This window comes from Ictidomys tridecemlineatus, chromosome 1 (assembly GCF_052094955.1).
Source record: "Ictidomys tridecemlineatus isolate mIctTri1 chromosome 1, mIctTri1.hap1, whole genome shotgun sequence".
NCBI lineage: Eukaryota > Metazoa > Chordata > Mammalia > Rodentia > Sciuridae > Ictidomys > Ictidomys tridecemlineatus.
In genome coordinates, this window is record NC_135477.1 from 250,864,959 (window position 1) to 250,879,226 (window position 14,268).

Sequence of the window (14,268 nt, forward strand, 5' to 3'; positions counted from 1 at the left end):
TTCGCCCAGATCCCAACTCGCGCGTCCGCGCTCTGGTTGCCTGCCCGGGCTCCCAGGTCTTGCCGACGTTCTGGCCCTCCCGGGATGACGCGGGGACACGAGGGCCCGGCTGCCCAGCCAAGGCGGCCCGGGGCCTTGAGACGGCCCAGAGCCCCTGCCCTTCCCTGCCGCCCTTGGCGCGTGCCGCGTCCCTCGGGCCTCCGCGCCGCGCCCCAGCCCCGCTCCCCGGCCGGCTGCAACGCCGCCCCTGGGTCGGCAGAGGCACCGCAGCGAGTCCCACCCCGCGCGCCCCGGACGCGGCTGCGGGGGCCTCTGCGTGCGCAGCGCCCCCGGCGGCCGAGCCGAGCGCAGGAGGCGGCGGGGGAGGAGGCCCCGGCGCGCCCGGCCCGGCCCGGCCCCCTCCCGAGTGCCCCCCAGCCCCGCCCGGGTCGCCGGCGGTGTCCGCGCCTCCGCGCCCGCCCATGATTTCCTCCGCGCGGCGGCGGCGGCGGCAGCGGCGGCGCCTCGTGCGCGCGGTTATTTATTTATTTCCGGGCCCCAGAGCGCTTATAATGGAGCCGCTGTCAGCAGAACCTTCTGCTGCTGCCGCCGCCGCCGTCCCTCCTCTTTTTTTTCCCGGCAGATCTTTGTTGTGTGGGAGGGCAGCAGGGATGGACTTGAGCTTGCGGATCTCCTGCTAGAGCAGCCGCGCTTGGAGAGGGCGCCGCAGCCGCGAGGAGGAGCCGCCGCCGCCGCCCCGAGGCCCCGCCGAACGCGGCCTCCGTCCGCCCGCGCCCCCGCTCGCCCCTCACCTCCCTGCAGAGTCCCCTCGCGGCGGCAGATGTGTGTGGGGTCAGCCCACGGTGGGGACTATGGTGAAATTCCCGGCGCTCACGCACTACTGGCCCCTGATCCGGTTCCTGGTGCCCCTGGGCATCACCAACATAGCCATCGACTTCGGGGAGCAGGTAAGCCCCGGACGCGCCCCTTGCCCGCCCGGGCAGCGCCGCCCCGCGCCCCGCACCCTGTGCCCTGCACCCTGCGCCTGCTCGCTCTGCCTGGGCCTTAGATGTCAGGCGCCAGGGGATGGACCAGAGGGGAATCACCTGCTCCGAGACCCTTTATCCTGGAACATTTGGTTGGGTTTGCAGCTTGACAAGGATGACTTTTCCAGCACCCTATTCCCTCGATTCTTCCCAGTTTTTCAGGGGACTTTTCCAGCTCTCTCTGGAAAAATGGTAAAAGACCAAAGACCGAGGGTATGAACTTCACCTATAGAAGGGTTTTTTAGTGCACAGGAGGAGTATTATGTAATTTGCGATTATGTAAACCTCGGGTTCATAACTCAAATGTACTTTCTAGTAGCTTAAGTACTGGGGTTTTGCTTATCCACGGTTGGTGGGGACGAGGATGGTGGGGAGATTTTGTCTTATAACGTGTGCAAGTTGATTTTCCAGGTACTTCTGATTTTTTAAATTTTTGTTTTATAGCCTATAGGGGTGTCCCAAACGAGTCTTGTTATGTCGATCACTGACTATCTTCTCTGTACTTTGGGGGTTTTAATACACGCCCCCACGCGTTGGACCACTAAAAAGGAGGAACACATTTTTGTTTGTTGTTGCCTTGTTTCTTATGCTTTCTCCAAGTGGCGTCATTGCATATCTAGCGCTGCAGGCTTTCTCAAGCGGCAGGGTACTGTACCCTGCGCTTTGCCTGGGGGACCGTTTTTTTTTTTTTTTTTTTTTTTTTTTTTTTTTTTTTTTTTTTTTTAACAGGGCCTCTGGCGGGATGCAGTTATATTCTAAGGCCCAGGAAGAGAATTTGGAGATGGGACCTGCATATTTTCAGAAGCCTAACATACAGCTACTTTTTGCTAATTGGTTCTTTTCTCCTCTTTATTGTGCTTCAAAGAAGTTAGACTAAAATGCTTTTTTATTTGGTATAGTTTTTTTTTTTTAATTGTAGTTTTAGAGAGATGGACACATGTAGGTTTCCAGCCACCCAGTGGGCAGGTGTATTAAGCTTTGCTGTAGTGAATGATGATTAATAAGTAATATACAAATCCTGAGTTTGTGAGGTGACTGGGGAGTGCGAAGATCAATGCAACGACTGTTTTGCATGCTTTGGAGTGATTAAGAAATGCAAAATTAAAAAGTAAAGCATGCCTCTTTCATGCCTGTGACTTGTCAAGGAACAAAAGGACAGCAAATAATTTTGATGTTTCTTGGACTTGGACGAGTTTTATTTTGTTTTTTTAAATGATTATAACACCAGTCTGTGATTCCTTCAAAAATGTGGACAGAACTTTTAGAACGGAAATTCTGCTATGTGCAAGATTCCACTGAAAGTTGAATAAACTCCACATATGTAGCCACCTAAAGGAATTACACACCCATAGTCTCAGAGCTCTTAGAGTGTGTGTGGGGGGGCTACCAAGAGGCCTTGTAGCATTCTATGCAGTGCCTCCTGATGTTCTCCACCAACATCATTTATTTGTATGATAATGCAAATCAGATGATGCATATACATTATCATAATGAATGTAGATTCTCTATCATAGCTCAATCAGAAAGGAAATCCATATTATGGAATATTTATTCTCGAAATACATATTGTCTTTTGTGTGTGTGTGGTTTTGATAGAGAGGTTGAGGGTGGACTTGAATTCTATACCTAAGAAAAATGTTATATGGAATAGAATGACCTGCTTTAAATATATATATATATTTAAATATATAAATATATATATATATATATTTAAATATATAAATATATATATATATATATATATATATAATATGTTGTTGATGGACCTGTATTTCTTTCATTCATTCATTCATTCATTCATTTGTTTATATGTAGTGCTGAGGATCACTGAGCTACAACTCCAGCCCAGACCTGCTTTTTAATACTAAACATAAGTACCATAAGAAAGAATGAGAATATATCTATTATTGCAGAAACTAAAAGTAAAATGATGTTTGCAGCATCTTCTGGTTATGTAAAACAGTTTATGATAACCACATCTAGAATTATCCTTTGGTCTCCACTTTTGTAGATTGCAAATCTAAAGCATTATTCACTTACATTCATTGAGCACCTAGTATGTGCTTATAATATTTCAGCACATGTTATGTCTGAAGGAAGAATGAGAAGCTTAAACATAGCAAGTCATTTCTTTTGCCCAAGATCACATAGGCTATAAATGGCAGAGCTGAAGTTCCAGTCCACATCCACCTGGCCCTTATCCATCCACTGTCGGCTTCCTCTAGTTGGGTTTACACAATTAAATTTGCCCAGGATTCCTAGAAACTTAGAAATAAGTTCTAGTTTTTCAGATTCTCAGCCTAGGTCTAAATTTAATCTTGTCATATTTTGAACTTTGAAGACTCAACAGATGTAGGACAATCAGAAAGAAGGCTCCTAAGAACAGAAAATTATAACCAAGAAGTTCATTATTCAAATAATTAAATCAAACCGTACCTTATTTTAATAAGGTTGTCATAGCCCTTGGTCAAGGGGAAAAAATGAACAAGTGATAGATAACCTCGAGATAAAATTGTTTGAAGTTGATATTTTTCATTAGATCGATACAGTTTGTTAAGGAAAGAGGAAGGATTTTAAACTAAGCATATTTTAAATATTTTAAACTATACATTTCTCATTAAAGACCCACAAAGTCTGTTTGATTTCACAATGTTAAAAGGACTATTGTTTGTTTAAAATTAAACTTTAAACAAAATCCTTGATTTCCTTTAATGCCAAGACCACCAGATTATGGTAGAATAAATTAGAACTTTTTTGAAAGGTACTTAATAGCACTTAAAATGTTAAGGACTCCTTTGCTGTGAAGACTTTGAAAAAGAAAAGAAAGTTGCAATTGCTCTCAATTAAGGGGAAAAGTACCCTTCAGAGTGTGGCGTAATCCACTCTCCAGCCTCGCTTGGTAACATCAGGTATTCAGATGACTCCTAATGAGTCAAAGAATTTGATAGGGTCCAATATAATCCTTCTGAGACCCAGGGTGTCTGTCTGTGAATGAAGAGTTTTTCATATGGATTGTTACAGTTACTGGAGATGCATAACAAGAGGGTTATGCATCAGCCCACCATTTTTAAATTTAGGAAATCTAGTGTTAGTCTTCCGAGTGTAAGAGGGTCTCAAATTATGAATGTCATAAAAAAATGGGAAAGAGAGAAAGAAGGAGGAGAGAGAAGAAAGAGGAGGAGGCAGGTAGAGAAGTCCAAGAAAAAGAGATTAAAGCACGTTCTTAATATCTACTGAGTAAAGAAACCACACACACCCAGAAACAAACAACCCACCAGAAACAAATGAAGTTTGGGAATTAAGAGGGTGAATGTATGTAGCTCCAGCCCTTACTGGGAAGGGCTCTTCATCCAGGGTCACCGAGCCACGGAAGGGACCCTGCCAGGCAGACCTTGTCTTCAGTAATTAATAGTAATCAAAGCATCCTTTTGTGGCCCACTTTCCAAGGTGCTTAAAAACAGAAATGTGAATCTCAAGCTCTTTCTCAATAACCTTGGGGAGACCTCTTCCTTCTGTTTTCTTCTTCCACCCAGCCCACTCTATAATAATGAAGTAAATTTCAAAATAATTGTTTTGTTTTTCTCATTATAAAAGGAATACATGCCTGTTGTTTAATGTTGGTAAAATTCTAAAAAGGGATGGGGGAATACCTCTAATTACTCTCTGAAGAAAAAACTCCTATAACAATTTGGGTCTCTTCCACCCACCTGTTTTTTTTTTTTAAAACAAAATTGAGGAAGCATGTGGTGTGTTTGTATGTGGTATCAAAAAACAAGCCGTTTTCCTCAAGTCATTTGAAAATATTTAAGTATGATTTTAAGAGGCAGCAGAATCTTTGACTACCTGAGCATGCTGCAATCCCTCTTGCTGGGTGTTGCCCTGTTGTTTCTGGTTTGTTCTTTGGTAATGTCAAGTTTCAGAGGATATCCAAGTGCCTATCGGGTGTGGGCTTTCTCTGCCTGCCTTGGACTTTTTTGCCTGGGGTGGTTTGGTCCCCATTTCATCATCTTATTCATTCATAGAAAATGAGGTCACACCTTCCTATTTAATCAAGGACACTGTGACCTCCTCAGTGCATTTGACCTTCACTACCCACCCACCCCGCCCTGTGTTTCCCTAATCTCTTTGGATGTTCATCTCCTTTTAAAAGTGCTTTTTAGATGACTTTGGTAAGTAGGTTGTTTCCAGAGACACAAAGGTATAATCCTGTGGTTGGTAGGTTTACTCATTGTTGATCAGTTGAGGTGGTTTGATGACTAGCCTAAATACTGCTTTCTCCGAATGCTTCCTTCCAGGAGTGTCCATCACACCTGCAGACAAGGTCTACATGTCTTTCTAACAACAGGTCAAATTCTTAAAAGGCGGTTTTGAAGCGTGTGGTACAATGTCATTCCCGTGCTGCGGCACTTGTTAGACGTGACAAGCCTAGCTTTACATTAGTGGTCACTCATTTGGTTTCCATTTCTTTTCGCTTTCCTGGTGTGCATGACCCCCCCACACACTCCCCTCCCCTTCTGCCAGGGGTTGGTCCCAGGGCCTCAGGCCCACGAGGTAAGCACTCTACCACTAGCTGCATCCCCAGCCCAGCTGTTTTGGGTTTGAAATGGGTATCCAGGTTGGCCTCAAACTCCTTTTACTTTTGAGACAGTTTTGCTCAGTTGCATAGGGCCTTGTAAGTTGCTGAAGAGCTGGGCCTCCTGGGGAGTGGGGACTACAGGCATGTGCCACTGCACCCCACTTTCCTCGTTTGATTTGGAATGATAAGCCAGGTCATGTTGGAGTGGGAAGGAGACCCTGGAGTGTCCTGTGTGAGTTTGGATAAATAGAAATCACTAAAACTCCTGGCATAACATACTAGAGTAACTTGGGTTGGATACTTTTTAAAAAAAGATAAATCAGGTATTTTTGAGCACCTGTGACTCTATAGTTGCAGTGGAGAAAACGCTATTTTCGGCAGCCTTTTCTGGATATGAGCTAGCCACATGAGTGAATTTTCTTGATTACTGAAGTTGACTCTTTTTAGTGCAAATGATTGACTTTTCTTCTTTGTTTTAAATATGAGAACTAGTGATGTTGAGCATCTAACCTATATTGCATATTTCTCTAACTTAGTAAATTAGTGTAAAACAATGTATGTTTTGGGAGGCCTGTGAATGCCCGGGTGGTCAGGGATATCCCCTGACATTTGACATGCAAAATAGCAGAGTTTGACACCAGCTTGTGGGAACTGACTTTGGTCAGTCTTGAGCTCTGTGTGGCCATTACTTTGGTGGGCATTGTGAGACCACTGAGTATGTGGTGGGGATTTTTTAAAGAATATTTTGAGGTCCTGTATCTGCTTTTTTTTTTTTTAAGAGAGAGTGAGACAGAGAGAGAGAGAGAGAGAGAGAGAGAGAGAGAGAGAGAGAATTTTAACATTTATTTATTTTTTCTTAGTTCTCGGCGGACACAACATCTTTGTTGGTATGTGGTGCTGCTGAGGATCGAACCCGGGCCGCACGCATGCTAGGCGAGCACGCTACCGCTTGAGCCACATCCCCAGCCCCCTGTATCTGCTTTTGTCATTTTTCTACTAACCAGTTGCTGACTATCAGTTTTCTCTTCTTGCTGCATGTTGTGCCCACCTAACCATTTCAATAACAACAACAAAAGTAGAACAAAAATAGCCAATCTGCATTAAGTTCTTGCTTTTAAATTTTCTGCTTCAGATGCAGAAGAGGCTCTAGGCCAGCAAACTAAAATTCTCTTAGATTCCAGGAAAAATTAAGAGTAAAGAACTTTGGAGACCTCCTTTGGGAAAATCTTGTACTACTTTGTGACACTTGTTTTCCTTCACTATTTTTTAGGGGGGGCGCATACCAGAGATTGAACCCAGGGTTGCTGTACCACTGAGCCACATCCCCTAGTCCTTTTACTTTTCAGACAAGGTTTTGCTCAGTTGCTAAGTTGCTGAAACTGGCCTTGAACGAGATCCTCCTGCCCCAGCCTCCCAAGTTTCTGGGTTTAAAAGGATTACAGGTGTGTGTGCAGCCCCTCCTAGGTCTTCCTTCTCTAATTTTACTTCTGTTCATGAAAAATTCTGAAGTTAATGTCACTGAATGATCTTTTGAACAAGAGAAGGGAGCATTGCCCTATTTGACAGCCCCTACCCTCAGATTGCTTAGATCCAGATTAAAACAAAAACAAACAAAAGCCACACTTATGAAACCTTTGCTTTGCAGTCAGAGAGCCAGAGCAAGGGGGAAAAAATGTTTTAAAGCCACAAGGGATATAGCCAAAGCATCAAGTGAACCCTTGTTACACACTGTCCAGTTAGACATCTTGCTTTGGCTCTCTGGCTATCCCCTTGTGGCTTTGAAACGTTTTTTTTTTTTTTCTATTTTCCCCGACCTTCTTCTCCCTGACCTTTTCGTCCCTGATCTTTTCCCTAACCTTCTCCTCCTTGATCTTTTCCTGATCTTCTCTTTCCTGATCTCTCCTCCCTAATTTCATTCTCTCTGAATCACCTCTTTAAAAAAACCCCTGTTCTTGCGGATGGGCAGAATCACGGCCATGGGGACAGGAGTTCCCAGTGTTTCTCCTTAGCTAGCAAAGCAATAAATCATCTTTTTCCTTTTTCTCAAAACCATGTCCGCATTATTAGATTGGCATCCTGGACAAAGATGAGCTTTTGGCAACAAGAGCAGCATGTGTGTGGGGGGGGGAGGGGGCGCGGGGAGCTGAGCCCCTGCAGCTGAGTGTGGGCTGGTGTCCAGGCTGCAGCCTGCCTCTTCCCTCTGCTCATCAAAATGGTACCACTGATCTGCTGATAAAGAGAGTGACAAGACACGTCCACCGGCAGCTTCCTATGAAGCCATACAAACACAGGCTCTGTTTTTGTTTGCTTGCTTTTGCTATTTCCATGGCTTTGGACTCATTCAGGTTCCAGGCCAACAAGCAAATACCACTTCTGACACTATGAGAACAGATGAGCTTAAAGTGACCAAGACAGCATCAGAGACTTTTATCTCAGGCCACTGGAAGGCGTCTGCACCACAACTTTATATGATTGCTTCTTTATGCCTAACGTGTTTCTAAAGATGACTTGGTTCTTTGTTTTTGAGCAAACGAGGGTATTTATTCCTGTAGATAAAAACAGCTTATACATCTGGTTCAGGAAATGTCATGGGGTCCTTAGAGACAAAGAACCAGCTCTTGGGGAGTACCTTTGGCTTTAAGTCAGCTTGCACGTTCTCAATCTTATTGGATCGAGCCCAGGAACACTCCACCACTGAGCTTCATTCTCAGCCCTTTTAATTTTTTATTTTGAGACAGGATCCTGCTAAATTGCCCAGGCTGGCCTTGAACCTTCGACCCTCCTACCTTGGCCTCCAGAGTAACTGAGATAACAGGTGTGCACCACCCCACCCAGCCTATTTTTAGATTTTTAAGGGTGTTTTCATGGGACTAGTCTGGCGGGGCTTTGGTGATTATGACATCCTTGGCACTGTGAGAAGACTGCTTTTCTGCACAGAGGTCACTTTTTTTGTAAGAATCTGCAGTCTTTGGGGCTGGGGTTGTAGCTCAGTGGTAAGAGCACTTGCCTGGCATGTATGAGGCACTGGGTTCAATTCTCAGCACCTCATATAAATAAGTAAAATAAAGATTCATCAATAACTTTAAAAGAATCTGCAATCTTCTTCCCAACTTGGATGACATCTGTCCCCAGCCTCAGGGCAAGGTGGTGTGGCGCTCCTTATCCTGCAGCACTGGAGGCTGGGCAGTGCCTGAGTACCTCTTCCCCTAGCCCTTTGTCACCTCCTGGCCCCTCCCACCTGCACAGAGACAGCAGCAGTGAGGACCTTTGGCTGAGGCTGGGGGTGGGGGGAGTTAAGGAGTGGGAATGCTGGACAGGAAGTGGCAGGTGACTGGAAAAATGAGGCCAAGACACCTCAAGACATCTAACTGGAATTAAATGACTGGAAAACAGAAGCTGTTGCTAGGTTAATGAGACTTTTTCAAGGGAGCAAGATGAGACTAGAAGGAGGAGGGCAGAAGTGAGCTTTGTGGTTACAGTTTCCGAGAATGTTTCCTAAGGCCGCGTGTTTTGTGAGTGACCCAAAGAAGAGTACCTTTGTCTGGAAGCTCGGTGCTGTAGTTCTGTGCAGGCATTTATGCTGAGGGTTGGTCACTCCAGTTTGTTTTCTTCAACTAAAATGGTAGTGAATCCACGTCGGCAAGCCTCTCAAAGTCCCTGCTCTGTTTTATAATATATAACATTAAGTCAAGGGAAGTATTTGAGTCCCTGTCATGTTCTAATTTGCCACTTGGCCTAGGTGTGGCTGTTTTGTTTCTAAGACTGTGTTTAAGATGATAAGGAGTTTGTGCTCTTTAATAAACAACCCAGCAAGACGTTGGCCACTGGGTCATGCATTTTAATTTGGAGAATCTGAAATAGCAGATCACACACACACACACCAATAACAGCAACAACAAAACTCTAAATCTCTTAGTTTGGCAGAAAATTCACCATAGCTAGGATGTGAGGCCTCCCACAATGTGTGGCCTAAACTTGACATTTTGTAAAGACAAACTGTGCAAAGGAGAGTAACAAATAACGATGCCTAATAGGAAAGAGGTACATGGTTCATGGTTCTAGCCAAGTCCAGTATCACGGTAACCCAGAAGATAGCTGGCCGACCTGACAAGGGAGCCCGGGTATTGCCCTCTTCAACTTCATACCACACATTCAGATGCCACAGGCTCCCTCACGCCTTCCTGAGACCTTGTTGTTTCTTTGGGGTGGGGCAGTTTGGGATGCAATGTTGCATCACCTGGGGAGACACCTGTCCTGGAGCCGGACCTGCAACAGGGCGCACCTCATTTCTACTCCCACACAGAGGCATTTGCCACCCAGGGCTCACACCTATGGGAGTGTTTGCCCAGGGTGGGCAGGTGCCTCGTCATTGTGGGTAGTTAGCCCACGACATGTCTACCAGACCTTCCCAGGAAACCAGAGCTTCAGCGGTGAATGGAAGAGGGCCTGGGCCTACTTCTAGGGCCACTAGAGAACCTACCATATGCCGGACACCACTGGTGGCAGTGAGCATCGGTAGCTGGACTGCAGGATCCTTTGTTTTCCTGAAATTCTTATTTACTCTGATATGAGGGGCTGGGAGGGGCACCGTTTTTCTCTCTTTTTTAAAACAAGTAGTGAAGTATAAATTACATACAGTGATATGTGTCGCTCTTAAGTGTATAAGTCCGTGAGTTTTGACAAGTGCCAAATGCACAGCCATGCACAGCCACACCCCATCAGGACACAGAACATTTCCATTAGCCCAGAAGGGTTTCTGGTTTCCCATGACAGTCGTTTATTTATTTTTTCTTCTTCTTTTGCAGTACCGGGGATTGAACCCGTGGGTACTTTACCACCAAGGTATATGCACAGCCCTTTTTTATTTTTTATTTTGAGACAGGGTCTTGTTAAGTTGCCCAGGCTGGCCTCAAACTTGCCAGCCTCCTGCCTCAGCCTCCTAGGTGGCTTGAATCACAGGCGCTTGCCACCTCACCCTACCCCTTTAAGGTCTTTTTGACCATCTCCCTTCTATTCTGATTTCTGTGTCAGCCTTTGTCATTGCTTGTACAAAATGGCACATAGACATTAAATCCTTGGATACCTGAGGTCGGGGCTGCTCCTTGTTATTATGGTGTGTAGCAGTTTTTCCTCCCTATTCCAAAATATAGCTTTTAGTATGTATTTATATAGTGAATATAGCATTTAGGCAGAGAGTTTGTCTTTCTGTGTGAAATAACTTTTTCTCTTAATTTGCACCATTTGACATTTTAAATTCTCCTGGTGATAAACATCTTCGATTTTATGAACTACTGGCCATTTTCATGTTCAGACATGGTTAAAAATTAATTTTTTTTTTTAAAAAAAGCTAGCCTAAAACAAATCATGGCATACACATAAAATGGACTATTTATTATTCAGGCTTAAAAAGGAATGAAATTGTGATGTGTGTTACAACATTGGAGAACCTTTAAGACATATGCTAAGTGAACTAAGCCAGATGCAATATACAACTGTTGTATGATTCTCCTTGTGTGAGATATCTAGAATGATTATGTTCAGAGAAGACAGAATGGTGCTTACAGAGGCCAGAGAAAGGGGAAGAGGGAATTTTTTAAATTTGAGATGATAAAAGTTTTGGAGATGGGATGGTGGTGATTGTTGTACAAAAATGTGAATGTATTCAATGCTACTGACCTATACACTTAACAATTATTAAAATGATAAAATTTTATGTGTATTTTTTCAAAAAAAAAAATAGAAAAAAAAATCTTAAAGTAACAACCGTAAGCTACTGGGATAACCTGCAATGTCTCCCTTTATCTTCCTGTTGAAGAGGATGTCCACTTTAAAAAAAAAAACTATATTTATTAATTTTATTCTAGTTAATTAATAATTAGAATATTTTTATTACAAGAAGAAGGAAAATATAGGTTATCAAGAAGAAAATAGGCATCTTGGGCAAGCCCACTGCCTGGAGACCTGTATTTGGTGCATAGTTTTCTCAACTCTTTTCTTTGCATATAGATACATTAGAACAGAATTGTCACCTTTTTCTACTTTATATCATAGGCAATTTCCCTTGATTGAAATATTCATTTGAAATGTGATGGTGGGGGAGGGTGGCATTCTATCACCTGGCATCCCATCATTCATTTAACCAGCCTCTGGGGTTAGATGGTGGTTTCTGTTTTGTGTCTTTTGTACATGGCGTTAAGTGACTTCTTTGCACATGTCTATTTCTTTGGATTAATACCCAGAAGTTCTGGTCACAGGCGTGTACCTTTTCAAGACAGGCTGAGCGACACTGCCTGTTGCTCTGGTATCCCTTGGAGACACTGAAGTTGGATGTGTCCCTGTCCCTGGCACACAGTGAATGTTCCCTCCCTGGATCTATTTGATGGCACATGACTTCCACATGGAGAATCTGCATTTTAGTTCCCAAGCCATATCAGGTTGAACTCCTTCATATAAATCCTTTTATTAAAAGCATTTTTAAATGCTGATCAATTGGTTATTTCATACCATAATAACTTAGAACTCTTCCTGCACATTCCTTCTTTTCAGTAGGCATGTTTGGTAATGAACGTGTACTGCTTGACCGGGGCACAAATGCAGGATGGCAGGGATTGTGTTAGGTTTACTTGCCTGTACCTGGGAAGACGTCAGATCTGCAGGTTTCAAGGCAGAGAAGTGGGCCTTCTTCCCATGAGTTCCTGGTTGCTTCCTTGTGAACATACAGGTGGGAAACAAAGCAAAACGTACAACGCTTCAATGAGCCAGGCCCTGCCCTGGATATGGGGCATCCTCTGTGGACGGTCACCTTCCCTTCCTTGGAGAGGAATGGATAGATAGCTGTGGTATGTGGAGCCAGCCTGGCTTGATAGACGGCTTACGCTCCGCATCTCCCAGGGGAATGTTGGTGTTGACAGTTTTCTAGAGAAGTGGAGTTAGTGGTATTTAGAGGAAATGGAAGAAGATAAATTTTTTCTCTCTTTTCTTTCATGCTGACCCTGGCTTCCATTTTCCCTGATCTTGCCCCTTAAAGTCCACCTTAGAAGAAAGGGGAATGAGAAGAGGGAGAGGGGAAAGTGTTCCTGCTAATGAAGAAGTGACCTGTGTTCTGTGACTTTTTCTCTGCTCCAGTAGCAGTGGGCAAGCCGATCAGAGCACAGGGTATAGAAAGAACCCAGATTCTTGGATGCCACCTCTGTTCCTGCACCCACCGACTCTGTGACCTTGAGCAAAGAACTTGACCTCTGTGGGCTTCTCCTTTGCCAACTGTCAAATAGTGGGGATGAAAGGTCGAACCACTTTTTAGAGTGTAGACCAAATGGATGCAGAAGTGCTTTGCGAAATATAAAGTGCTGTGCAATGAAGGCAGTGTTGCTAAGCCGCTAAGCATGGCCTGCTGCTGTCACACCTGTTTACCTGGTTATTTTTACACACTCTGCACTAGCCCTTTTTTTTTTTTTTTTTAATTCATTCAGTGATTCACATTAAGGGGATTTGTTAACCTAGAGCTAGCCATGTTAGGACAAGTAGAACCATGCAAATGATAGATGCTTAGAACACTTGAATTTTGTAGCCTATGTCAGTCTGTCACTCACCGCCCCCCCCCCCACCAACTTTGAGGAAAAGACACTTAAGGCTAGATTTTTTTCAAAAGAGTTCTTCCTTAATTGAGTTACTAGGATTTAAGTAGCTTGCTTTTTGAAATGTTAAATTTTCTTTTTATTATAGTTGCTTTTGATACAAAAATGGCAGTGGGTTGCTCACATATTCCATGGACCCCCCCTCATCTCTTCGAGATGCACAAATAAGACCAAACCTTTCTCAATTTTAATCAACAATTTTTTCAAAACCAAGGTGTTTTGAAACAACATATGATGCCTGTTTAGTGAACTGAAAGTTGGAACTCAGTCTCCCAGGCACTTGATAGACATTTTGGGGTTTTTCTACTGTTAAAGAATGGAAAATGTGGAGCGCAGAAGGCAAGAGTGCATTCAAGAACTCATTCATTCAACAGAAGTTTCTTAGACAACTATACAATGTCCCAGGCACAGTACTAATCACTAAAGATAGTTTGGGAGCTGGATGTGGAGGTGCATGTCTGTAGTCCTGGCTGCTCATGATAAGGCTGATCACTGGAGCCCAGGAATCTGAGGCCAGTTTGGACAACATATTGAAACACTATCTCAAAAATTTTAAAAAAATTATTTGGGAAAAGGTTAGGAGCAGCCATTGCCATCCATCAAGTCTATCTTGTAGGGCATATAAGCAGCAAACACAATAGGGGCCAAGAGGGACAGGACAGTGGGTTGCTCTGGAATCCTGTTGGAGGTGTCCTTACCTGTCCTAAGGGTTAGGGACATGTTGTGTTCAAGCTGAGGCCTGAAGGGAATAGTGTGGCCCCGTCCTGGAAAGCAGAAGTGTCCCAGCTGAGGAATGAATGATGCTTTGTGTGCTTGGAGCAGGACCAGGAGGAGGAGAGGCACAGGAAGTGAGGAGGGCTGGGGAAGAGGACACTGCATGGGGAAGGGCCAGTCCGGGCAGAGTGAGGACTTGATCCGGAGCCCTGTGGAATGCTAAAGTGTTCTCAGTGGGGTGCGGTGCCTCAGATTTGCATGTCGCAGGTAACTTTGGTTTCAGTGTGGTTAATGAGTTAGAGGGAGGTGAGACCAATTA

General features: G+C 44.2%; 1 protein-coding gene across 1 annotated transcript in view; it reads left to right on the forward strand.

Annotated features, from left to right (window-relative positions):
- Positions 1-422: 422 nt before the first annotated feature.
- Positions 423-14,268, forward strand: part of Ankh (ANKH inorganic pyrophosphate transport regulator) — a 133,093-nt gene continuing 119,247 nt past the window's right edge. Inside the window, exon 1 of the mRNA XM_005336751.4 lies at positions 423-947. Coding sequence (XP_005336808.1) covers positions 852-947 — 96 coding nt within the window. The 5' untranslated portion in view covers positions 423-851. The remainder of the gene's footprint in view (positions 948-14,268) is intronic.